Source organism: Globicephala melas, chromosome 1 (genome assembly GCF_963455315.2).
Source record: "Globicephala melas chromosome 1, mGloMel1.2, whole genome shotgun sequence".
Classification (NCBI taxonomy): Eukaryota; Metazoa; Chordata; class Mammalia; order Artiodactyla; family Delphinidae; genus Globicephala; species Globicephala melas.
The window spans coordinates 121,324,564-121,350,738 of NC_083314.1; the positions used below are offsets into that span (position 1 = coordinate 121,324,564).

General features: G+C 35.8%; 1 protein-coding gene across 2 annotated transcripts in view; it reads right to left on the reverse strand.

The window, feature by feature from the left end:
* The window catches only part of ST6GALNAC3 (ST6 N-acetylgalactosaminide alpha-2,6-sialyltransferase 3), a 766,015-nt gene that overhangs the window by 69,375 nt on the left and 670,465 nt on the right, over positions 1-26,175 (reverse strand). The window contains exons 4-5 of one of the 2 annotated variants that reach the window (XM_060304142.2): positions 18,733-18,795; positions 18,177-18,233 (exon numbers count right to left, since the gene is read on the reverse strand). The exons of the other annotated variant lie outside the window; for it this stretch is intronic. Of the exons in view, the coding sequence (XP_060160125.1) occupies positions 18,744-18,795 (52 nt within the window). The 3' untranslated portion in view covers positions 18,177-18,233; positions 18,733-18,743. Of the gene's footprint in view, positions 1-18,176; positions 18,234-18,732; positions 18,796-26,175 lie in introns of those variants that run through there. 2 annotated transcript variants of the gene reach the window in all.

Here is a 26,175-nt window from a genome sequence, read left to right on the forward strand (position 1 = left end):
GTAGTATCTGATTCTATAGATGTACTGCATTTTATTTATTCAATTTAATGTTGGTAGGCATTTGTGTTTCCAATTTTAAAATTATGAACAGTGCTGCTGTAAACAGTTTTGAACATGTTTCTGGATGCACAGATTCTGGTGTCTCTCTAAGTTATATTCTGAAAGTACACCAAATGTACATTTCAGCAAGGTTTGGAAATCAATATTCAACCAAAGTTGAGGTCAAATGTTAATGCCATACTAATAGAATCAATTCTGTTGCATAAGAATAAAATCTGAAATTTTACTAAAATGTAATTATAGTCTAAATGTTGAAATTTTTAGTAAGCAAGTTTAAAACATTTGAAATGACACACTGTTTCTCAGTGCTGTTGATCATTATCAGTTCTGTTGGTGAAACTATGATCACCATAATGCATTTTTTTTTTTACTTTTTTTTTTTTTTTTTTTGCGGTAACTGGGCCTCTCACTGTTGTGGCCTCTCCCGTTGCGGAGCACAGGCTCCGGGCGCACCGGCTCAGCGGCCATGGCTCACGGGCCTAGCCGCTCCGCAGCATGTGGGATCTTCCCGGACCGGGGCACAAACCCGTGTCCCTTGCATCGGCAGGCAGACTCTTAACCACTGCGCCACCAGGGAAGCCCCATAATGCATTTTTACAATAGATACTTACTGTGAATGAGAGTCAGGGGAGAAACAAGGTATCATCACCCACTCTGCCCAGATAGGGTTCTATGAGGAAGATGTTGGCACCAGTGCTTATTATGCATTCCTTTCTTTCTAGTGGTAACAGGCTAGCTTCACTAAACTAGTTAGGTAAAAGGCACAGCTCCACTTCAACTCAGGAACTTGAAAATTTGGTCTATTGTGATGATGCAATTTTACTGAAACAAAGCAAAGCTATGGGTATTTCTTGAAGAAGATCAATATCTATTTTCTGAAGTATATTTAAGCTATTAATAATAGCCTCACACATTTTTATTTCTAATATTTTTCCCTTCAATTTTTTCCTACACCCATAAAATTGAGGAAAAAATTGTTTTTAAACCTCGAATTTAGAAATGAAGCAATGCAACAATGTGGTTATATTTCAAGATTTTGTTTTAAAAGTCGTGAAAATTTCCATCTGCATCTCAGCTTTCTCTACATGCACAATAATTTCAAATTCTTCTTTTGAGTAGAATGATGGGAGAAATTTTTTTTCAGCAGGTGTCAGGTAAGAAGTACTTGCATTTTCAAGGCACGTGAGTTTGGTTGCTTCTTCAGCAGCTTCTAGCAAATACATTATTTCATGTGTTCTAGCACATCCTGCTTTATTGATATTGTTCACTGCAATGTATAGTATTATGGTTTTTGTTGTTTTGCTTTTAACACACAGAGGCTGCTTTTCTGATTTTTAAAAAAACATCCTGTGTAAGTACAATACAAGAGTGTTCCAAAATCTCTTGTATGTCATGTAGGTTGACTTTGGTGAGAGAAAAATAACTGAAATGGCCCAACATCATTCTTTTTTTTATTGAGGTATAGTTGATTTACAGTGTTGTGTTAATTTCTGCTCTACAGCAAAGCGACTCAGTTGTACATATATACACATTCATTTTTATATTCTTTTCCATTATGCAGGACATTGAATATAGTTCCCTGTGCTATACAACAGGACCTTGTTGTCCATCCATTCTAAATGTAATAGTTAACATCTACTAACCCCAAACTCCCAGTCCATCCCTCTCCCTCTCTTTCTCCCTCCCCCTTGGCAATCACAGGTCTGTTTTCTGTTTGTGAGTCTAATTCTATTTGGTCAATAAGTTCATTGGTGTCATTTTCAATTCCACATATAAGTGATATCATATGGTATTTGTCTTTCTCTTTCTGACTTACTTCACTTAGTATGATAATCTCTCAGTCCGTCCATGTAACTGCTAATGGCATTGTTTTGTTCTTTTTCATGGCTGAGTAATATTCCATTTATATTATATGGTATATTATATATACCTCATCTTTGTCCATTCATCTGTTGATTCTTTATTCATTCATTCATTTAGGTAGTTTCCATGTCTTGGCTACTGTGAATAGTGCTGCTATAAACATAAGGGTGCATGTATCTTTCTGAATTACAGTTTTGTCTGGATATATGCCCAGGAGTGGGATTGCTGGATCATATAGTAATTCTACTTTTAGTTTTCTGAGGAACCTCCATACTGTTTTCCAGAGTGGTTGTACCAACTTACATTCCCACCACCTGTGTAGAAGGGTTCCTTCTTCTCCACACCCTCTCCAACATTTGTTATTTATAGACGTTTTAATGATGGCCGTTCTGACTGGTGTGAGGCGGTACCTCATTGTAGTTTTGATTTGCATTTCTCTAATAATTAGCAATGTTGATCATCTTTTCATGTGCCTATTAACCAGCCATCTGTATATCTTCTTTGGAGAAATGTGTTTTAGTCTTCTGCCCATTTTTCAATTGGGTTTTTGTTGTTGTTGTTGAATATATGAGCTGTTTATATATTTTGGAAATTAAGCCCTTGCTGTTCGCATCATTTGCAAATATTTTCTTCCAATCCGTAGGTTGTCTTTTCATTCTGTTTATGGTCTCCTTTGCTGTGCAAAAGCTTGTAAGTTTGATTAGGTCCCATTTGTTTATTTTTGTTTTTATTGCTATTGCCATGGGAGATTGACCTAAGGAAATACTGGTAAGATTTATATCAGAAATATTTTGCCTATGTTCTCTTCTAGGAGTTTTATGATGTCTTGTCTTATACTTAAGTCTTTAAGCCATTTTGAGTTTATTTTTGTGCATGGTGTGAGGGTGTGTTCTAACTTCATTGATTTACATGCAGCTGTCCAACTTTCCCAGCACCACTTGCTGAAGAGATTGTCTTTTTCCCATTTTATATTCTTGTCTCCTTTGTCAAAGATTAATTGACTGTAGGTGTGTGAGTTTTCTTCTGGGCTCTGTATTCTATTCCATTGATCCATGTATCTGATTTTGTGCCAATACCACACTGTTTGGGTTACAGTAGCTTTGTAGTATTGTCTGAAGTCTGGGAGGGTTTGTCCTTTGTTCTTTTTCCTCAGGAGTGCTTTGGCAATTTTGGGTCTTTTATGGTTCCATATAAATTTTAGGATTATTTGTCCTAATTCTATGAAAAATGTTATGCATAACTTGATAGGGATCACATTAAATCTGTATATTGCTTTGGATAGTATTGCCATTTTAACAATATTAATTCTTCCAATCCAAGAGCGTGAGATATCTTTCCATTTCTTTGAGTCATCTTTAGTTTCCTTTATTAACGTTTTATAGTTCTCAGCATATAAATCTTTCACCTCCTCAGTCACATTTATTCCTAAGTATTTTATTTTTTTGGTGAAATTTTAAAAGGTTTTTTTTTTTTTTACATTCCCTTTCTGATATTTCCTTGTTAGTGTAAAGAAATGCAACTGATTTCTGTATGTTAATCTTGTATCCTGTTACCTTGCTGAATTCATTTATCAGTTTTAGTAGGTTTTGTGTGACATCTTTAGGGTTTTCTATGTATAGTATCATGTCATCTGCATATAACGACAATTTTACCTCTTCCTTTCCAATTTGGATACATTTTATTTCTTTTTCTTGTCTGATTGCTATAGCTAGGACTTCCAATACTACATTGAAGAGAAGTGGTGAGAGTGGGCATCTTTGTCTTGTTCCAGATTTTAGCAGGAAAGCTTTCAGCTTTTCACCATTGGGTATTATATTGGCTGTGGGTTTGTCATAAATAGCTTTTATTATGTTGAGATATGTTTCCTCTATACCCACTTTGGTAAGAGTTTTTACCATGAATCGATGTTGAATTTTGTCAAATGTTTTGCTGCATCTATTAAGATGATCGTTTGGTTTTTGTCTTTTCTTTTGTTGATGTGGTATATCACATTGATTGATTTGTGTATATTGAACCATCCTTGTGAACTTGGGATGAATCCCACGTGCTCATGGTGTATGATCTTTTATATATGTTGTTGGATTTGGTTTGCTAATATTTTGTTGAGAATTTTTACATCTGTATTCATCAAAGATATTGGCCTGTAATTTTCTTTTTTGGTGATATCTTTTCTGGTTTGGGTATCAGGGTGATGGTGGCTTCATAGCATATCTTTGGGAGTGTTCCCCCCTCTTCAACTTTTTGGAAGAATTTGAGAGGGATCAGTAGAAGTTCTTCTTTTTATGTTTGGTAGAATTCACCTGTGATGTCATCTGGTCCTGGACTTTTTGTGGGTTTTTTTTTTAATTATATAGTCTATTTCATTTCTAGTGATAGGTCTGTTCAAATTATCTATTTCTTCTTCTTTTTTTTAATTTTATTTTTAATTTATTTATTTAATTTAATTTATTTATTTATTTGGCTGCATTGGGTCTTTGCTGCTGTGTGTGGGCTTTCTTTGGTTGTGGTGAGCGGGGGCTACTCTTCGTTGCATTGCATGGGTGTCTCATTGCGGTGGCTTCTCTTGCTGCGGAACATGGGCTCTAGGCACATGGGCTTCAGTAGTTGTGGTGTGCGGGTTCAGTACTTGGGGCTCGCGGGCTCTAGAGCACAGGCTCAGTAGCTGTGATGCACAGGCTTAGTTGCTCCGCGGCATGTGGGATCTTCCTGGACAAGGGCTCAAACCCATGTCCCTTGCATTTGCAGGTGGATTCCCAACCACTGCACCACTAGGGAAGCCCTCTATTTCTTCCTGATTCAATTTTGGTGGGCTGTGTTTTCTAGAATTTTTTCCATTTCTTCTAGGTTGTCGAATTTGTTGGCAAATAATTGTTCTTAGTATTCTCTTATGGTTTTTTTGTATTTCTGCAGTATTGGTTGATATTTTTCCTTTTTCATATCTTATTTTGTTTATTTGGGTTCTCACTCTTTTTTTCTTGGTAAGCCTAGCCAGAGGTTTGTCATTTTTATTTACCCTTTCAAAGAACTAACTCTTGGTTTTATTGATTTTTTTCTATTGTTTTTTAATCTCTATTTTATTTATTTCCTCTCTAATCTTTATTATTTCCTTCCTTCTGCTGACTTTAGGTTTTGTTTGTTCTTCTTTTTCTAGTTCTTTTAGGGGATATGTTTAGTTGTTTATTTGAGATTTTTCTTGCTTTTTGAGGAAGGCCTATATCACTATGAACTTCCCTCTAACTGCTTTTGCTGCATCCCAGAAATTTTGTATGATTGTGTGTTTTCATTGTCATTTGTTTCAAGGTATTTTTATATTTCTTTTTGATTTCTTTGTTGACCTTTTGGGTTTTTTAGTACCATGTGTTTCATTTCCACGTAATTGTTTTTTTCATTTCTTTTTCTGTGGTTGATTTCTAGCTTCATGCCACTGGTCAGAGAAGATGCTTGAAATAATTTCTATACACTTAAATTTGTTGAGGTTTGTTTTGTGCCTTAGTATGTGGTCAATTCTAGAGAATGTTCCATGTGCACTTGAAAACAATGTGTATTCTGCTTTTTTGAGGGCATAGTGTCCTGAAAATATCAATTAAGTCTAACTGTTCCATTGTATCATTTACGATCTCTGTTGCCTTATTGGTTTTCTGTCTAGAAGATCTGTCATTGTTGTGAATGGGTGTTAAAGTCTCCTACTATTATTATATTCCCATCAATTTCTCCCTTTACGTCTGTTAGTATTTGTTTTATGTATTTGGGTACTCCAATATTAGGTGCATACATGTTGACAAGTGTAAAATTCTCCTCTTGCATTGAACCTTTTATCATTAGGTAGTGTCCTTCTTTATCTTCCTTAATGGCCTTTGTTTTAAAGTCTATTTTGTCTGATATGAGTATTGCAACCCCCACTTTCTTGTCATTTCCTTTTGCATGAAGTATCTTTTTCCATTCCCTCACTTTCAATGTATGTATATCCTTTGCCCTAAAGTGGGTCTCTTGTAGGCAGCATGTTGTAGGCTCTTGTTTTTTATCCAGTCTGCTGCTCTATGCCTTTTGATTGGAGGATTTGGTTTGTTGACATTTAAGGTAATTATTGATAAATATGTATTTATTACCATTTTAAACCTTGTTTTCCAGTTGATTCTATGTTTCTCCTTTATTCCTTTTTCTTTTTGTGGTTTGATGATTTCCTTTTATTTTTTGCTTGTGCTCTCTTCTTTTTGGTTTTTGTGAATCTGTTGTATGTTTCTGATTTGTGGTTACCCTGTTTTTCAAGTGTGTTAACCCCTTTCTATACCTGCTTGTTTTAGACTGATAGTCATAAAAGCTCAAACACATTCTAAAAAAAAAAAAGAACCTACATTTTCTTACTCTCCTCCCCAACATTTTATGATTTTGATGTCCTCTTTTACATTTTCATCCAACATCATTCTTTTTATGGCCAGTAATTCTGCAACATTAGTGTTGAAGATTTGAACACACCACCTGAGTGTATGAACAATATGTCATATGTGCATAATTTCTAAACTACTTGTAGTCCTTGTCATATAGTTTCATTATTAAATGACAATTGCATTACACTTATAATGTTTTGTTTTGGGTAGGAGTTAAGTAATATGATTAATAAAATTCATGCAATGGACACATACAGAACTTTGCATCCAACAACTACATAGAATGTATTTCATTCTATTCAAACACATGCAAAATTTGAACATTTTCTGGCTCATAAAACATATCTTCACAAATATCTAAAGATTGGAATCATATAGACACATCTTCTGACCACAATACAATTAACTTAAGAATCAATAATTTTAAAATTATATATGGAAATTTTAAAATATACATTTGTAAAGTCAACCAATGGATCAGAAAAGAAGTCACATTGGAAATTAGAAAACATTTTAGAACTGACAAGAATTAAAATGCTACATATCAAATATTTTGGGATTCAACAAAAACTAGAGGGAATTTCATAGCCATATAGTGTAAAATGGCTGACACTGAAAGGTAAGAAAAATTTTAAAAAAATTAATAAGGTACTCATCCAAACTAGATTTAGAAAACAACTGTGGAATAAACTCAGAAAACAACAAAAAAGAAATAAAAATAATTAGCAATTAATGAATAGAATTAAAATGTAAAATATAGAGAATTTAAAAAGACAAACTGTTCTTTGAAAAGGCTAATATAATTTACAAACTGATGACTGAGAGTGAAGAAACAAAAAAAATGACACAAACTATATTAAGAATGTAAAAGTGTAGAAGCTGCAGACATTAAAGATAATAAAGTATTATTTATTTATAGGCAGTTTCATGGAAATAAATTAGAATATACAGATGAGATAGGTTATAATCTGGTACAATATAAAAATATAAATATAATAGACTATGTTCTTTAATAGGTTATATGCACCATTCTGCTCTAGAAGAAATAGGAAAACTGATGGAGCTATAAACATTAAAGAAATTGTATTAGTAGTCAAAATTCTTCTCATAATGTAAGCTCCAGGGCCAGATGGCTTCACTGGCAAGTTTCACCAAGCATTAAAGGAAAAGTTACTTCTAATCCTCAGCAAATGATTCAAGAGGGATGAAAAAGAAGGAATGCTTTCAAACGCACATTATGAGACTAGTTTAATCTTGATACTAAGAATTGAAAAGGATTATTCAAGAAAGGAAGAATACAGGTCACTTATAAATGTAGATCCAAAAACTACAAACAAAATGTATTAAATCAAATCCAGCAATATATGAGGGATAATAATACATTATGGTCACTTCAGGTTTAACCCAAGAATTCAAGATTGATTTAATACTAGAAAAATTAATAAATGTAAGTTATCACATCAACAGGTGAAAGGAATAAAACCCACATGATTATCTCCATAGATGCAGAAAAATTATTTGACAAAACTTAACATCTATTCATGATTGAAACTCTAGGCAAACTAGGGAAGTTTCTTTTTTAAATTAATTTTTATTTGAGTATAGTTGATTTACAATGTTGTATTAGTTTCTGCTGTACAGCAAAGTGAATCAGTTATATATATATATATATATATATATATATATATATATATCCCCTCTTTTTTAGATTCTTTCCCTGTATAGATCATTACAGAGTATTGAGTAGAGTTCCCTTTGCTATACAGTAGGTTCTTATTAGTTATCTATTTTATATATAGCATTGTGTATATGTCATTCCCAATTGGGAAATTTCTTAACCCAAGAAGGTATTTACAACAATTTTTTTAAACCTCATGTTTGAAATAAAATTCTTAAGGCTTTGCCTTTAAAATCAGTAAAAGACAAAAGGCTTCCACCTTCCCTTCTTTTAGTTATTTGTTGGAGATCCCAGCCAGCACAATAAAGCAGGAAAAATAAATAAAAGAATTACAAAGAAACTCAGCTGTCATTTTTCTACTATGATAATGAGTATTATTAGAATTCATATTATTTTACATTGAGCCTTTAATTTTTTCTCAGTTGTTAAGACTCATCATTATTTTCTACTAAGAAAGAAAAAAAATGATACCAATTAAATTCTGACATTGCCTTAACAATAGTCCTGCATACTGCATGAATTAGTCTTTATTTCTACAGAAGGATTTGTCAGTCCTTTCAGAGTTTAGGGAAGTTCTGCTCTCAGTTCATTGCTTGATTTATGGCAGATAATTATTTTGCACTAATTAGGGCAAAAACCTGTCACACAACTTTATCTGCTTATGGACATTTTCCTTTTTTTGTCTTCTGTATAGCACTTTATTGCTTTGCAAATAAATATAATATTTTCCTCACATATGATATGATTATACCTCTCATAATGAATATTTACTACCTTAATATCTAGTTTATGCTCTGTTGCTCTTTTTCTGTGTCTTTTTGTGTACTCAATAATTTTTCTTTCAAAAACTTACTAATAGGGAGTTCCCTGGTGGTCTAGTGGTTAGGATTCAGCACTTTCATTTCCCTGGCCTGGATTCAGTCCCTGATCAGGAAATTGAAATCCTGCAAGCTGCATGACATGGTCAAAAAAAACCCACTTAATAACAGTGTAATTGCTTTAAAGACACTTTAATTGATAGTTACACACAGCATATGTATTAATAACTATATACACAATTCAACTGAAAAGATGACAATAGCTAAGACCAAGTTCACTATTCACAGGCTATGATGACTACTATCTACAAAATAATGATCATAAATTTGAGTATAAGGTACATTTTAATTTCAGAAGTGTTCAAATGTGTAAAAGGATACACTCTGGAATTACTTAAATATAAGACAGGTTAGCAGGTTTGCAGGATACAAGATCAATATAGAAGAAAGATTCCATTTCTGTACCAGTAGTAGACAAAACATTCAGTTAGTTGGGTTGGAGTTGCTGAATTTTTGCTCTAGGTAGGGCAGTATAAGGTGGAACAAAGTACACTGTAAGAAAACTTTCCCCTACCTCCCTGCTCCTCTTCTACTCTAGGTGCTTTCCTGCCCCCTTCCAGCCCCAGCACACACTTCTGTTTCTCCAGGGGGTTCTTGCACTGCTCTTGTAATGTTTTGGCACCACGAATCTTTCTATGGCTTCTGGATCGGATTAGATTTGGAAAGTGGAATTACATCTGGGTTAGTTTTCCATCTAATAGAGAGATTCAGTTTAGACTTTTCTAAACCTATCTCATATTTATGGGTGTATTTTTTTTCTGTTAACAAACAAGGATATGAGAGGGTTTTAAGTCATTCAATGTTTCTGTAGAACAGGGAAAAAAAAAATCACCATTTGATCTCTTTCTCTGTTTCACCATTTATAATTTTCATACATGTATATCTGAAAAATGTAATTTTTAAAAAATTTTGATATTTTAAAATATATTTATTTGCTTGTTTGTTTACTTATTTATTTTTGGCTGCATTAGGTCTTCGCTGCTGCATGCAGGCTTTCTCTAGCTGTGGCAAGTGGGGGCTACTCTTCGTTGTGGTGCGTGGGCTTCTCATTGTGACGGCTTCTCTTGTTGTGGAGCACGGGCTCTCGGTGCACGGGCTTTGGTAGCCGTGGCACACGGGCTCAGTAGTTGTAGCCCGCGGGCTCTAGAGCACAGGCTCAGTAGTTGTAGTGCACGAGCTTAGTTGCTCTGCAGCATGTAGGAACTTCCCAGACCAGGGCTCGAACCCATGTCCCCTGCATTGGCTGGCAGATTCTTAATCATTATGCCAACAGGGAAGCCCCTGAAAAATGTAATTTTTATCAAACCCTGTAATTTATTATAATTAATTTAAATAAATGAGTACAGTGTTTGTTATTGGAGCTAACTCTCAAAGATCTGACAAAAGCTTTAAAATATAATAGAGAGATGGATCTTGTATGTATTTTCTTTATGTCAAATCTTTGTGAATCTCAAATCTAAAGAGAATTTGAGCAGAAAACACACACTTTTTAAAAAACCACTTTATCCTCAATCCTTTCAGAAAGCTTCTAAGAGTTGATCAGCCAGTTTTATCATGCACTAAATAAACTCTAATGATAGACATTTTATGATTGGCAAATCTTTTATGACTTCTGTGTCTTGTAGCTGACCATTTTCTAAAATACAATACCGTGAAAAGGTCACCTGCCTTATGAGACAGGTAAGAAACCTGTTTGCAGACATGGGGATGCTTACCTTTTTACTCTCTCTCCAATTATTCCTGCAGCCATTGTAGCCATTCTCCTTGGGTGATGCCTTTGACTTCATCAAGTAATGTGCCTCTTTTTGTTAATTACACAGTATGGCTTTCTTATCGACCCAAATCTATGCTGTGCTCTTTCTTTTTCCATCTTGGCCATTGTGTTGTGAATAAATGAGCAAAATAAGGTACGTTTACTGTATTGCTTTGGAAGAAAGTGATTGTCAAAATAATACCATCCCACTCCATATATCTCTTCCCCAAGTGACACAGCTGACTGCTTTATTGACAACAACAAATGTTCTCTTTTGCAATGTTGCAAAGCCAGTGTAGCCAGGGAAGAGAAAAAGAAGCATCATCTAGTTTCTGTCATCAGCAATCAAATTATATCTAAAGTCTTACTACAAAATGTATATTAACAGTATGTGAAAGACAGGAATGCCTGGACACTTTTGATAGAGTTTTAGGATGAACACATCTATGTTAAATATGTTATACCTGTATCTGTTTTTTTCTTTGTAGGAAAGTTAGTGGGACTGTAAGCTGTAAGTTGCTCTCAGGTCAATTTTACAGTTACTTTTGTTAGTCTATTCTGTGAGCAGCCTTATTGTGGAGGAGAACAGAGGGTGGAAGAATTCTGTCTTGGGTGTCTCTTTTGCCCTGTAACTTTTAACAAGTTCCCAAACCGTCTGCCTAGGGAGGTGGCAGAATTCTCAAGAATTATTTACCATTTGCTGCTTCATCAATACGATTAAGTTCTTTTCACTGTTTATAGCAATACTCCCTTAATAATTATGTTGAGTAGAAGTAAATAGTGTGGGCTCTGCACTCAGTTATTAGCTATAACTTTGTGCAAGTTGTTTAACCTCTCTAGTCTCAGTTTCTTCATCTGTAAAATGAGAATAATAAATGTATTTACCTCATAGGGATTAAGTGAGAAAATGTGTATGATCATATAATACAGAGACAGGATGAGAGTAAATGCTCAACAAATGTAGTTATTAATTTTTTGCTAATATCAAGGCAAATGAGCAAAGGAAGTGGATGTGTGGATAAAAGTGTTTATGGTGTAAGGGGTATAACCACATCTGATATCATGAACCATGTTATCAAAAAGGCTTCTGTTGTTTTTACCAAAACTCAAAATGTACTCTAAATCATAGAAGATTCCTGAAAGAACATAGAGCTGAAATGAGTTGGAAAAAATTACAATGCTAACCCATGGGCTGTAAAAATTATCTTCAGCTTCTGAAGGAAATAAAAGCTAATGCAATGAATGGAAGTGAAATAAAATTACCTTGAAAAGGATGATTAACTGATGAATAGATGATTAGAAAAGTCTTTAAAAATGAAATGTGACTTAGATCAAAGCTTTTGGATAATATTTGAGTATTTAAGAAATACAAGATGTCTTATAAAAGAACTTTCCGCCCTATACTGAAAACCCAAAGCAAATAAACAAAACAAACAAACAAAGCCAAACAAATCAGGAGAGTCTGAACTGTATGATTAAGTGATTAAGTTAAAATGTCTAACCATTTCGCTATCCATTTTCATCAGCATAACTTCCCAAAGTAACGCAGTCTATTGCATCAGATGGAATAGGTGAGCCTAGACCCGAGGATGTGACACATCCAGAAATGTCAAGCAATAAAGGGAAGACATTTGCTTTATTACCATGAACGTTGTGGACCAGGGGTTAACAATCACATAACCTCTGACCAACGTGTCTTTCATTTGATGAAAAAGCCTCACAAATTTAACATGATGAGAGATAAATCAGAGCTCTTGGAAAACCATTAAGTGTTCATTTCTGTAGTGAAATCTTTGCTTCTTTACCTTGTTATACATGAATCACGTTATTAAAGTGAAAAAGTGGTGCTCATAGATATTGAGGGCTCAGCTTTATTTCTCCTGGTCCTCAAACTTCTAGTAAAATATAACAATTTCTAAGAGCCTATTTAGAAGGTCTAAAAAAGGGAAGAGGTCATGTGGCAGGGTGCGGGGGATACCTGAACAAATGAAAAATGAAGACATATTTCAAAGAGATCTCAGTGACTTTTAGAAATACTTTGAACAACAGCCATGGCCACTGGGGTGCTGTAATGACATGCCCCATTTTAAAATGTAACACTAAGTAAACATAGGAGTGGAAATTTAACAATTGAACATTTAATGGCTGCAATTATGGTAAAAGAATAATGAACCTATTAGACAGAAGAACTGGCAATTACTCTATAGCTTATTGGAATACAGCTGTGAAAAAGTAATACAGCAGCATACTTAAGAATGGTTACTAAAAGAAGATAATGCATTCTGTTTACACTGACAGAAGCAATTTTTCTTTTGAAATGAAATGGGGCTTTTTGGCTATCAGACATATGAACTCAGATATGATGAATCCTACTATTTAAAGGTAATGCATTTTCCAGATATGCTTCTCTAGCTGTAAATGATGCCTCCACTCAGATGGTAAGGGTGAGATTATTTTGGTGGAAGAAATGGAAGAAGATGTCAAAATGGACTTAGAAGCACAACATAAATCACCTGGCAAAAAGTGGGCTAAATCTTAAATGATCCAAATAGCTGTAATAAATGAAACAGCTACAAGTTCAAAGATGAAGGTTGTTAAGAGAGGGTGTTCAGAACAATTACATGATCTATAAAATCATCATTTTGCTGTCCAGGAGTGATGGATGTGTCCCATGAAGTTTTTAAATGTATATACTTCTAAGTACAATTTATATGGCCTTCTCCATTTTCAGATATAACCTTCCAAATGTGGTTATCAGAACCCTGGGAGTCAGCCAAACATCAGGCTGGCTGAAAACAATAATCTAGACAAAGGGTCAGGCACTGAAATTCAGTTGAAGTGTAAGAAAAGTGCCCTACTTATGTGTGTTTGACAGAATGGAGCGAGGGCTCAGCCCTTCAACACCCAGACACCTGCCTGGAGACAGATTTTGGAGGGGAAGATGCATTCTAGTAACAAGATGTCATTTCTGGCCATTTTCAAGGTAGATGGGAGGAATGTAAAATGAAGTCTCAACTTCACAGAATGCTGGAAATTCAGAGATCCTTGGGGGATGTCCTCTGATCCATCCCTCTGCCAACTAGCAGGACCATAGTTAAGCCATTTAAAACAGAGAGACTCTTCCACTTTGTCTTTCATGGAGGAAGCCTCAAAGTCTTGGTATTTATAATGAGAAAAAATGCATAACTCCCTCTTTGTGGGGAAAGTCTGCATGAAACTCAAACTCAGATCCCTTTTCCTATTCCTCTCCTATAATTTTATAGGACAGGATTAAAGCATGGTGACCAGGACTTGAAACTCAACTCTCCTGGAAAACTGATGTGTATACATGCCCTACCCACTCCAGTCCAAATTTTGCAACAATCCAGTCAGGTCACAGCCTGGAGCTTCAAGCCAGCTGTGCTCATTATGCCTTAGATAACAAGCTTATGTGGCAAGAGACTGTTTTTAATGGTATATTCTGTCTGCAACAGGACCATTTTGATGTCTGACACATGTAAAAAGAACAAAGTAAATTATCTGTTGACCTGGAAGCAAGTTGCTTAGGGCAGGGAATGAATGTGAAGCTATAAAACAACAAGATATTTTTATAGTTTTAGGGTCACAGACCTGTTTTGAGGATCTAAGGGAATCCGTAGACAATCACCCCAGGAAAATGCACATACATACTAGTTTTGCATGAAATCTCAGGGCTAGAAACCTAGTAGGAAGCTGGCAGTCCTAGATTGACTTATACATACGAAGTGGCCATTATCAATTTATGCAACACTTTATCCAGGTAAAACTTATGCAACTGCCAGTTCTCAAACATTTGATTTAATAAGGTCAATGATAGTGGTGAAACAAAAACCATGTAATTAAAAAAAAAAAGAAAATGATTATACCTAAATGGCTTTCCTAGCCTTCCTGCCAAGCCAGATTCTAACTGATTTGGATTTTGCCCTCTCTTTCTTCCCATGTTTAAGCTGGTAGAGGGGCAATGGTGAGCGAATGTCTAGTGTGTGGACAAAGAAAGAGAATTTTAGATCACCAGCTCCTGAGTAATGAAAGTTGACTATTAGTTTTGAGATAGGGAAGAAGTAAAAGATTAGAGGATGGCTTTGTCCATATTTTCCTACCAACTCTGGTCTCACCAGTGAACCAAACTTCTCCCCATTCAGGTTCAAGATGATGGGAAGATTTCCATGCTGACATTTTAAGTCTGATGCCAGAGAGGCCAATGAAAATGGACTGAAAAGGCCAGTCCCTTTGTGGAGTTTGCACAGCAAACTTCAGTGTCTCACCTGCCTTGCTCTAATTTCAGTCTCTGCCCTCCTTGGCCCACACCTTGGCCCATCATTCAAATTTCAAGTTGGGGTTTGCATCTGGTCTCAAAATAAAGTCATGCTTATCCCATTTACTTTTTGACTTGATTTGTTCTTAGATTTTATTCCCTCACAATAGCTATTGGTGTTTCCTTGAGTGAACTCCTTTTTTTGGTATGCAGCTGCCCAACTAATCCCCACCTTCCCAACTCTGCAGCCCAGAGAGAGGGCCTGAGAGTGGTCCTGAATTTGTGCTTCCTGACAATGCTCTGCCGTGTGTGGGTACAGGCAACAGGAGAAAGGGAAACTGTTAAGTGATTATTAATTCTATGGTGATTATTAAGGTGGGATAGAAGCGGGGAAGAGAGAGGAGGGTACTTGGTTGACATGTACACAAAAGTCCTCAAATTTAAACTTCTGGCTTCTCTCATAACTTAGAAAGAAGTTAGAAACACAGGTTAAAAAGAGGGTAGCCTTCCTACGATTTTAAGCTCGTGCATCATTTCAGATCACAGCAACTATTGTGCAGTGAAATATTTCTTTAAAAATATAATTATCTTATGAATAGTGCAATTATATTGCTTTGTGTGTGTGTCAAAATTGTCAATTTGTTAAGTGAAAACATTTAATGTATGTTCTAGATTTGTCATTTTTAAAATTTTATGTACTTAGAGTCTCAAAGAAAGAAAGAAAATATCCTAAACCTGGGAAGCCCTGGAGAAAGAAAGGAGAGGGGAAGGAGGAGGAGGGGAAATTGGGAATAGAGAAAAGGAAAACAGTACTGGACTCAGTCTGGGTGCAGAAGAAACTTAGTATACCTTTTACCATGATCCATTTGCTGTTCCCTCCATTTCTTCCCAGGAAAATTGAAATGTCCCTTTTCCTATCCCTCTCTATTGCCTGACGTGTACTGATGAATATATGCAAATTAAAATATGCAGAGGACATGGTGTGGCTTCCATGAGAATAACCTGAAGGATTTTATTAGATGCTAAAAAAGAAAGTGCAAAAATTCCCTGATTCTGTGACTTCACATAGTGGGGTCTCCATAAACATTTGTCATATTGAATTCAAGTGAGTACGTTTTGCAATCAGTACATTTTCAAGTTCCTCTGCAATGTCTGTAGAAAATCAATGAATAGCTTTGCCTGCAGGTATCACCATGGATCACTTGGGTAGTGAATTGTCCTCCATTCACTCATGACTTGTCTGGTCAACCCTCTGCATTGTATGTGCAAAAGAAATGTTTGACTATTTGAAAGACCTAAATCTGTCTTTGACTAGCTGTGTGATGTTGAATAAGTCACTTTATCCTTCTGAGCTCTGTTTCCTTTTCTGAAAATAGAGGCATTAAATGATGACAGTGTAAGAGATGTTTTCCAGATCTAAATGTTTGTGATTCTGTGATTTTATGCTGTTTGTGATGCTGTTTATGCTATATGACACAAAAACTCAATCTTACATATTTTGTCATCTGAGAACACTGTATCAATATTTCTCAAGCAAACTACTATTTCTACCCATGTATACAGCCATGGAGCCTTTGTTTTTCTGAATACATCAACAGCTTATTTTCATTCAGTATGTTAATACAGAGGTAATAGAAACTTGGTCTGAGGGACGATTGGAGAAATAAGGCTTGTGATTATTAAGGAACTTATGCAAATTTCTCCACAGAACCCAGTCCCTTCCTCGATTGCCATGATGAGATTTTTAGTCTGATGCCAGCCTTAGCCTACCTCTGGTGATTATGATTACATGTTTTAAACACGTCTTATCGTATCACAGTGGGAGCTGGTTGAAAGCACCAACCATATGTACTTTCTTGCCACACATTAATGGCAACAAACTATTTTCTTTAGGAAGTGCATTTTACTGATTAGAAAATACAAAAATAAAGCCAAAGTCTGGCAAACAAGGAGCTCAGAAAGGTGATTAATAAGAAAGAGGAAATTATGCTGTAAGAACATATCTTTATGAATGTGTACTCTCTGTAGCTAATATCTGAGGCAAATATTTTGGATTTTGAATTGGCTCATAAAAGCAACTATCAACAGAGTGATAGCAGCGTAATTCTTAGAGAATACATGTATTGCTTAAAGAATAAACATAACTCTTTCTTAATAAGTAGTGAAGTTTTGTTGATTATCGGCAGAAAAAAATTGAAAAGCAGTAAGGGAACATTTTCAGAAGAAACACTTCCAGCTTATGTCACTATAGGTAAATTGTATTTTACAGAAAAGAGAAGCACAGAAACTTGTTTTATTAGTATGTAGCATCATCTCTTCAATATTTTCTTTGCTAGCATTATGTTCATGGTAAAGAAAGCAGCTGTTTACATCCAATGCACTCTTTTCTTGGCTTCCTTCTCTTTAGCAGACTTTGGAAAAGGAACATACTTCTTTTACAAATGCAATATAAAAATTCCTGCACTAGGGAATAGCTCTACCCTCTCAAATCTACAAATTGATGCAAAGCTTTTATTGTTTTCTTATTTATTCTCCCTGTAGCAGATCAGTGCACATATCACTATTGGTGTATTAATAATATTTAATGATAATCACGTTAGCAACATTAAAGTATTTTAATTCTCTTTCCCAGTTAAATCAATTCCCTTGTGCTAGAATGAAATCGTTAGTAATTCCACATCGATTCACAAAATTTTCCAATTTTTTTAATGCTGTATTTTCAGATTTCCACAGAAATGTGGTAAATAAATAAGGCCTTTGTGTGTAACATTTCAGGTCTTCCATTTCAGCTTCTACATGTGGCATTTTTGTGACCAGTCATGGGGAAAGGAAGAGCAAGCTCCTGAGGTGTTAGAAGGGGCTGGGACTTGGCACCTTCATTTGCCAGTTTCAGCAAGAGGCTTCTTCAGTAATATACAGGTGAGATTGAGATTGTACTTTTTTCCTTGGTTTCCTTTCTAATCTTTCAATAAATTGTGTTCATCTTTTACTGTTTTCCTTTGTCTTAATCTATAGCACAGTCTTTTCTATTTGTAAGGAATCAGCTCATTAAATAAAGCCCTAAGTCTTGTTAGGTTAATGCAATCAATGTTTATTTCTTACTCATGGCACAGGGCAATGCAGGCCATGTGGCAATCCTGCATGGCTCTCATCCTAGCGATGACTTGGGGACCAGGCTATTTCCATCTTGCAAGTTGGGAATCCCAGAATCCTTTGCTTTTAACCTCTTTGTTGGAAGACAAAGTGTGTGGAGAAGGCACATCCACTCTTCTCTGCCCCAGATTAGAAAGGATGCAGACTTGCTTTAACTTTTCACCAGCAGGAACTAGTCACATGCACCCACCTAGATACATGAGGACAGAGAAATACGGTGAAGCACATTTTGTGAGTGAGGATATTTTTGGAGTACCAACACTCTCAGCCATATCTTTAAAAAATTAGAATTATTTCTATTGAGAAGAGGGAAAAGGAAAATTCAAGGTGTATCTAAACAAAACAAAGAAATTGTCCTTCCTCTCAAGAGTGTGGAGGGGTTTGAGGATTAATGAATTTTAGACATCCAATAATATCAATAATTCCAACATTAGTAATGCTGGGCATTTCCACTTTGTAAGGCACTTTTACAATACTGTATCCTCAGAACTTTTACAGTTTCCAACACATAATAGCTGCTCAATAAATATTTGTTGAATCCACGAATATGTGTCAATTCAATTCAAACCTTTCATAATCTTGCATCTTATCACTGGTTGGCTGATTAGCCACTGGTAATAATACAACTTTGGTTACAGATGACTTTGCCAGTTCATAAAGATCATTGGGCAGCAAATGAGCAAAGTTACCTCTTCCTTCATTAGACTTTGCCCAGCCAGCTGGTGTATATGGAAGTGCTCTGGATCTGTTCTCTAGAGAGAAGAAAAAGGTATCCAATTGCAGCCTCATTCTCCTTTTGTTCTTCCCTTAACTAGCTTTCCTGACATTGGTTAGGGTAAATTCTAATGGCTGTTACAGATAAACCCCAACATCTTTGGGGTCTATGTCTATATCGCTGAAGTTTATTCCTTACTCATGGCATGCAGTGCAGATACTCCTGGTCAAGTAAGCCTGTTTGCAAGTTATGTCACAGTGACTAAGGCTCCTTCCATCTTAAAGCTCCACTGCCTTCCACTTGCGTCTCCAGGTTACACTGTGGGGTCACCTCCGTTCAAGCCAGCTGGAAGGGGAATATATCACAGAAGGTCTTACCTGGGAGGTTTTTATGGTAGAATTTTCGTAGGCCTAGAAGTTGTGTACATCACTTCCACCTATATTCTACCAACCGCCATTCAGTCTTATGACCAGATCGAGCTGCAAGGGAGACTGGGAAATGTTTTTGAACAATTATTCTAGGAGGAGAAAAGCAGACAGTCTCTGTCACAGTAATCAACACAGATTAAGTAGATGTGGTATTTATAAGCTATTAATTCCCAGAAAACATAAGATACTTATGTTAAGAGGACTAAAAGTTTTACTCACACTCTACACAGATATATATTTTATCTCTTAGCTCTTCACTCTTTTTCACAAGCTGCCACCCACTGGTAAAAGAAAAAGAAAAGCAACTAGATTTTAGTTTAATTGACTGGTATAATACCACAGAAGCCTTCTTATCTGGTGTTCTCATTATCCATATTTGGTTGGCTATTTGAAAAAGCTTAGCAAGGCAGGAAATCACAAAAATAGATTCATAAATACATTAAAGATTTCAACTTGAAGCATAAATAGGCATTGTTTTGCCTAGCTTTTAATATAAGTTCAAAGACTTTCATTTGTGTATGAATTATTAATTCAAGTGAATCTTATCTTTTTTGCATAAGCTACATCCACTGTGTTTTCTGCAGTTTTAAGTTTCAATTTTCTTAAAAAGGAGCAAATTTCCAGCTTCCTCTTTTACAGTTGTCTCTCCCACATCTAATTGGATAGTCATTTTAAATGTGACCTAACTTTAACAAGATTTTCCAAGACATTATATTCATTTTTTTTAATATAAATTTACTTATTTTATTTATTTATTTTTGGCTGCGTTGGGTCTTCGTTGCTGTGCGCGGGCTTTCTCTAGTTGCGGCGAGTGGGGGCTACTCTTCATTGCGGTGCGCGGGCTTCTCATTGCAGTGGCTTCTCTTGCTACGGAGCATGGGCTCTAGGCGCACGGGCTTCAGTAGTTGTGGCTCGCGGGCTCTAGAGCGCAGGCTCAGTAGTTGTGGTGCACCGGCTTAGTTGCTCTGCGGCTTGTGGGATCTTCCAGGACCAGGGCTCGAACCCATGTCCCCTGCATTGGCAGGCGGATTCTTAACTGCTGTGCCACCAGAGAAGCCCCATATTCATTTTTTATGGTGAAATGCATCAAACAAATCAAAATATATCTCTCTACAATTTTAGAATATATCTACCACTCAGCTTTAGAAATATAGCATTACTTGTATCCTAGAAGCCCTACTGGGTTCCCCTCCCCAACAGGATACTCACTCTTCTTCTGCTTCTTAGGTAAACTTTACCTTGAATTTTGTGTTAATCAGTTCCTTTGCTTCTGGCATAGTTTTATTAGATGTGTAAATATTCCTGAAAATATGTCTTTTTTTAATTTTGCTATTGTTTGCACTTTATATATGTGTAATCATAAAGCCTATCAATGACTTACTTTTTTTCATTCAAAATTATCTTTTAAAAAGCATCCATGCTCATGTGTATTTCTACTGTTCACTCATTTTAATTATTTCATATTTCAAATACATCACAATTTATCCATTCTACTGTTGATGGAGAGTGGATTGTTTCTAGGTTTTACTATTATAAACATTCTTGTACATGTCTCCTCACACACATATACAATATTTCCTTGGCTATGTGTAGGAAATACTGGGTCATAGATAGTGGGCATGTTCAAATTCCTAATGTAATGTCAAACAGTTTTCCAAAGAGGCTGGGCCAATTTACAATCCTACCAGCCATAGAATCATGATCATCAACACTTGATATTTTCCTACTGTTTATGTGGGATGCTAATCCATTATTGGATAAATGTAATAAGCATCTTTTTGCCAGCTTTTGGATTTTCATATCTCTCTTCCTTGTATCTTTTAGTGAACAAGCATTTTTAAAAATTTCATGTGATAAGATGTATTGTTTTTAGTTTATAAATTGAAGTTTATGTCCTGTTTAAGAAATCTTTATTATCCTAAGGTCATAGATGAATTCTCTTATATTCTGTTTTAAATGTTTCATAATTTTCCTTTCACATATAAGTAGCTAAACTATTTGGAGTTGATTTTTGTGTCTGGCATTAGGTAAGAATCTAATTTCATTTTTTGTTCAGTGAAGAACCAATTGTCTCAGTGCATTTTATTAAATAATCTGTCATTGCCCCACTAATCTGCAATGCTGGTTTTCTCATATATTCTGTTTCTATGTTAAATGGGTTCAATTCTAGGCTCTTGCTGTTGTATTGGGTTATTTATCAACCCCTGAGCCAATGCAAAGCTGATAATTGCTATAGCTTTATAAATTTTTTTTATATTGTAGGAAACTTTCCCTAATTTCCCTTTGTGGAAAAATAGACAACTGTATGATATTGTAGTCTCATATTCATGATCATGATAAAGTTCTCCATTTATTTAACATTTTAATATCTTTCAATAAGAGTTTATAATTTTATCCTTGAAAGTCTTTTATATTTTTTAAAAATTTATTACTGGGGAACCCTCTTGCACTGTTGGTGAGAATGTAAATTGATACAGCCACTATGGAGAACAGTAAGGAGATTCCTTAAAAAACTAAAAATAGAATTACCATATGACCCAGCAATCCCACTACTGGGCATATACTCTGAGAAAACCATAATTCAAAAAGAGTCACATACCAAAATATTCATTGCAGCTCTATTTACAATAGCCAGGACATGGAAGCAACCTAAGTGTCCATCAACAGATGAATGGATAAAGAAGATGTGGCACATATATACAATGGAATATTATTCAGCCATAAAAAGAAACGAAATTGAGTTATTTGTAGTGAGATGGATGGACCTAGAGTCTGTCATACAGAGAGAAGTCAGAAAGAGAAAAACAAATACCGTATGCTAACACATATATATGGAATCTAAGAAAAAAAAAAGGTCATGATGAACCTAGGGTCAAGGTGGGAATAAAGACACAGACCTACTAGAGAATGGACTTGAGGATATGGGAAGGGGAAGGGGAAGCTGTGACAAAGTGAGAGAGTGGCATGGACATATATACACTACCAAACGTAAAATAGATAGCTAGTGGGAAGCAACTGCATAGTACAGGGAGATCAGCTCGATGTTTTGTGACCACCTAGAGGGGTGGGATAAGGAGGGTGGGAGGCAGGAGATGCAAGAGGGAAGAGATATGGGAATATATGTATAACAGATTCACTTTTTTATAAAGCAGAAACTACCACACCATTGTAAAGCAATTATACTCCAATAAAGGTGTTAAAAAATAATTAAAAAATAATAAATTTGGATTTCTATTAAAAAAATTTATTACTGGATAGTTTATATATTTCTTGATATTATAAATGTATATTTAAAATTATATTTTCTAACTAACTTTTTCTTTTATAGCTTAGTAAGATCTTTTGGGATGTCTATAAACATAATAATGTTATTGTCAAATAAGAGTAATTTTGTTTCTTGCTTTATTGAACCTCATCAAAGTAATTTTTCTGTAGTCATTGAGATGTTCATATCATTTTTTCCTCTTTTATCTCTTAATGTAGTGAATTACATTTATTGATTTTCCAATGTTAATTCAATTTTGAATTTCTGAGATAAATGCAACTTGGTCAACCATGTTTGGATTTGGTTGGCTAATAATTTAACACTTCTACAATTATGTTCATAAGAAACATTGGACTGTAACTTTTCCCTTTTGTGCTATCATTATCAAATTTTGATATCCAAGTTGTGTCAACCTCAATAAATTAAAAAGGGAACGTACTCTTTCTTCTCTACTCTGGGGATACTTTGTGTGAGATTAGAATAATAATTGGTCTCTTAATATTTTATGGAAATATCAGTAAAACCAGCAAAAAAAACCCCTCTGTTTTGTTTTCACTAATGGTTATGGGACTATTCAGTTTTCTTATTTATCTGTGAGTCAATTTTGTTAATTATAAGTATTTAGGAATTTGCCTAATTCATTTCAGATTTTTTGGCGTGAAGTTGATCTAAATATTTTCTTTTTATTTCTTATTCTCCCTTCTATGTGTAGTTATACCACCTGATGCCTTCTTAAAGTTATTCATTTGTCACTTTTTTCTGTTTATTCTTTCCATATTTTTGCCTATTTTTAAGAAACTTATCTTTCTTAAAGAACAGATATTTGATTTGTTCATACTGTTTAGAGTAGCCTTTATTCTCCTCCATTTCATTGATGTTTACTCTTATCCCTATTATTTCCTTCCTTCTGCTATTTTAAGGGTTACCTTGTGTTCTGTTTCTAACTTAATTCATTAATTTTCAGTTGTTCTTATTTTCTAATAAGACATTTAAGACTATAAGTTCTCCTCTAGGTAACATATTAGCTGCACACCACAAGTTTTGATAAATATTGTTTCAAAATTGTTCAGTTATAAATATTTCCTAATTTCCTCTGCAATTTTTTTTACTAGGAATTGTTTTGAAGTATAATATAAAATTTCCATGCATTTATGGTTTCTTTAGTTTTTATTTTTTGTCATTATTGTTGTTAATTTCTAACTATATGCATTATAATCAGGAAATAAGCTGTGTTTGGTACTAAACATAGTACCAAACATATATTTAAAACATATTGAGGCTGTCTTTATGGCCTAGCTCATCATTAGTTTTCATGAATATTCCAAGTGTACCAAAGAAGAATGTGTATTCTGGAGTTTTAGGGTACAATGCTCTTACTAGTACAAAAACATTCATTGTGCTGTTTAAATTTCATCTATCCTCACTCAATTTTGACTGCATATTCTATCAGCTATTGAGAACCTTGTGTTTAAGTGCCCTATTATGATAGTAAATTGTCAATATCCAATTTTAGTGTAAAGATAGACTTCCCAATAAACTCTTGAGTAAGCAGATGCATATACAAGTATGGAGTTCAGAGGAGAGGTCCAATGTGGAAATGCAAATCTAGAAATCCTTGCATGTAGATGATCTTTCAGGCCCAGGGGCTAGATGAGATCACACAAAGAGTGGAAACAAGACAGAAGAATAAATGTCTGAGGATTGAGCCATGGGCCACTCCAGTGTTTATGGGATAGGGAGATGGGGAAGAACAGGCAAAAATGACTGAAAAAAGAAAGAAGCTAGTGAAATAGGGAAGAAAAAAAACAAAAACCCAGAGAGAGTGACATGCTGAAAGCTCAGTGAACAAAGCTGTTCAAGGAGCAGGGGCTGCTTAACTGTGTCACATGTTGCCAAGTTAGATGAGGATTAAGACTTGATCCCAAAGGATCTAGTGATTGTGTATTTCAACTGATGGGAGCAAATGTCTGTGGATGAGTGGGGCCAAGAGCTGCTATTGCTAGCTGCCAGAATTCAGGGCACTGGGGTCCTGTCCTTGTTGTCAAGGAGCCAAGGAGAAGGGGAGTCTGATAAGAGCACTCAGGCTGCCCCTCTCTGCTAACCTTGCTGCCCAGCCGTAGTGGGGCAGTCCCCACTGTGGCTGGCACAAGCCTGTGAGGTAGCCTCCTCTAGATTCCTGTAAAGAGAGAGGGACAGGAGTCTTTGTACCTTCAGAGTTCTGGTCCATAATCCAAAGCCTTTCCTTTTCCTTTCAGGGTGGAGCTCATAGCACAACAGTCTCACTGCCAACACTCCTCCTTCCTCTGGTAAACTCCTGCCCACCCTTCCTGGCAGCCAGAAGAAACAGGGCTTTTTCTTTGCCTACCTGATAGTCTTTTACTCCCTCTCCCTTCTCAATGGTAAAAGGTGGTAGGTATTCTTCTGTGCACTGGTGGAGAAGCACAGGGCGAACTATGATCTAAAGAACTTCGGAAAGGGTTTAATGTTTGATAATTAATAATCCATTATGTTGGGCCTGTAAGAAAGGTGAATTTTCCAACTCACTCTTCTGTACCACACATACACATACAAACTGGCTGTTGACTCTGGCTTGGAGGAAGATGGCTGAAATAGATAGGCCTTTAAGGGAGAAATTTAAATGTAACAGTTGAACGAAGGAGCCATCTTATTGGAAACTTTGGGAATATCAGCATAAAAAACCCTCAGTTCTAACCATCAGTGCTGTCCCTAGAAGGGTAAAGGACTCAAGATAACTCAACCACTGCAAGATGGCGGGGCGGGGAATACTGCCTTTGGTTCTAGTTAGGAGATCCCCACCCCTAACCCCTGTATCCTGCACTTTAGGGAACCTAACTTTGGCCCTTATCTAGCCCGGCTCTTTCCTACTGGGGTAGAAGTGCCCATTTCCCTACAGAGGTAAGGGAACAGGTCTACCAGGAACCTGCATCTCCCCAAATCTCGACTTCTAGGCTGCATTTTGGGTACTCATCATCCATGTCTCAAAGCCCACTACTAAGGCTTATGCAGAATTCTTCCCTGACATTATGTCCTCCCAAGAGTGGACCAAACCTCAAATGAACATCCCTCTAGGCCATGGGTATGACCAGTGAGTTGTTGGTCATGGTTGGAGAGAGGGATGAGATGGAGCTCGTCAATGGACAGAGGTATCCAGATACATTTGAACATCCCACAGTGTGGGATGGAGTCAAGAATGGGAAGAGTGAGCAGGGGGTTATCGAGGAGATTTTCGCAAACAACCAAATTCCAGCATGGAACTGGGAGGGTTCCAGGAACACTTAAATTCAAAACTGATCTTCCAGGTTGTTATGAAGATATATTTGTCAAGGTAGAAAGACAGAACAGTTTTCATTTGACACTTTGTTACATTGATTTATGAATTATAAATATTTATACATATTGTATATCTTGGTCTGTATCCTATAGATGTTAGGGTTGGTGTACAAGGGGTAGAAAGACATTGTTAAGGCTGGTGTATATATAAAATAATGTCACAAAACAATGCAAGTATTAAAATAAAAGTCATGAAAAATAAATACTTTAGGTGTCTCTTTTAGTAAGGCACAGCATCTTGCTGCAAGGCTTCCCAACACAGGGGTCTAGCAACACTGTAACTGCTGAAGCCACAAGGTGGTCCTGCAGATCAAGCTGGCTTCCTCACTCCTCTGCAGTGCAGTCCTCCTCCAGATAAAAAGCCCCTTCCTTC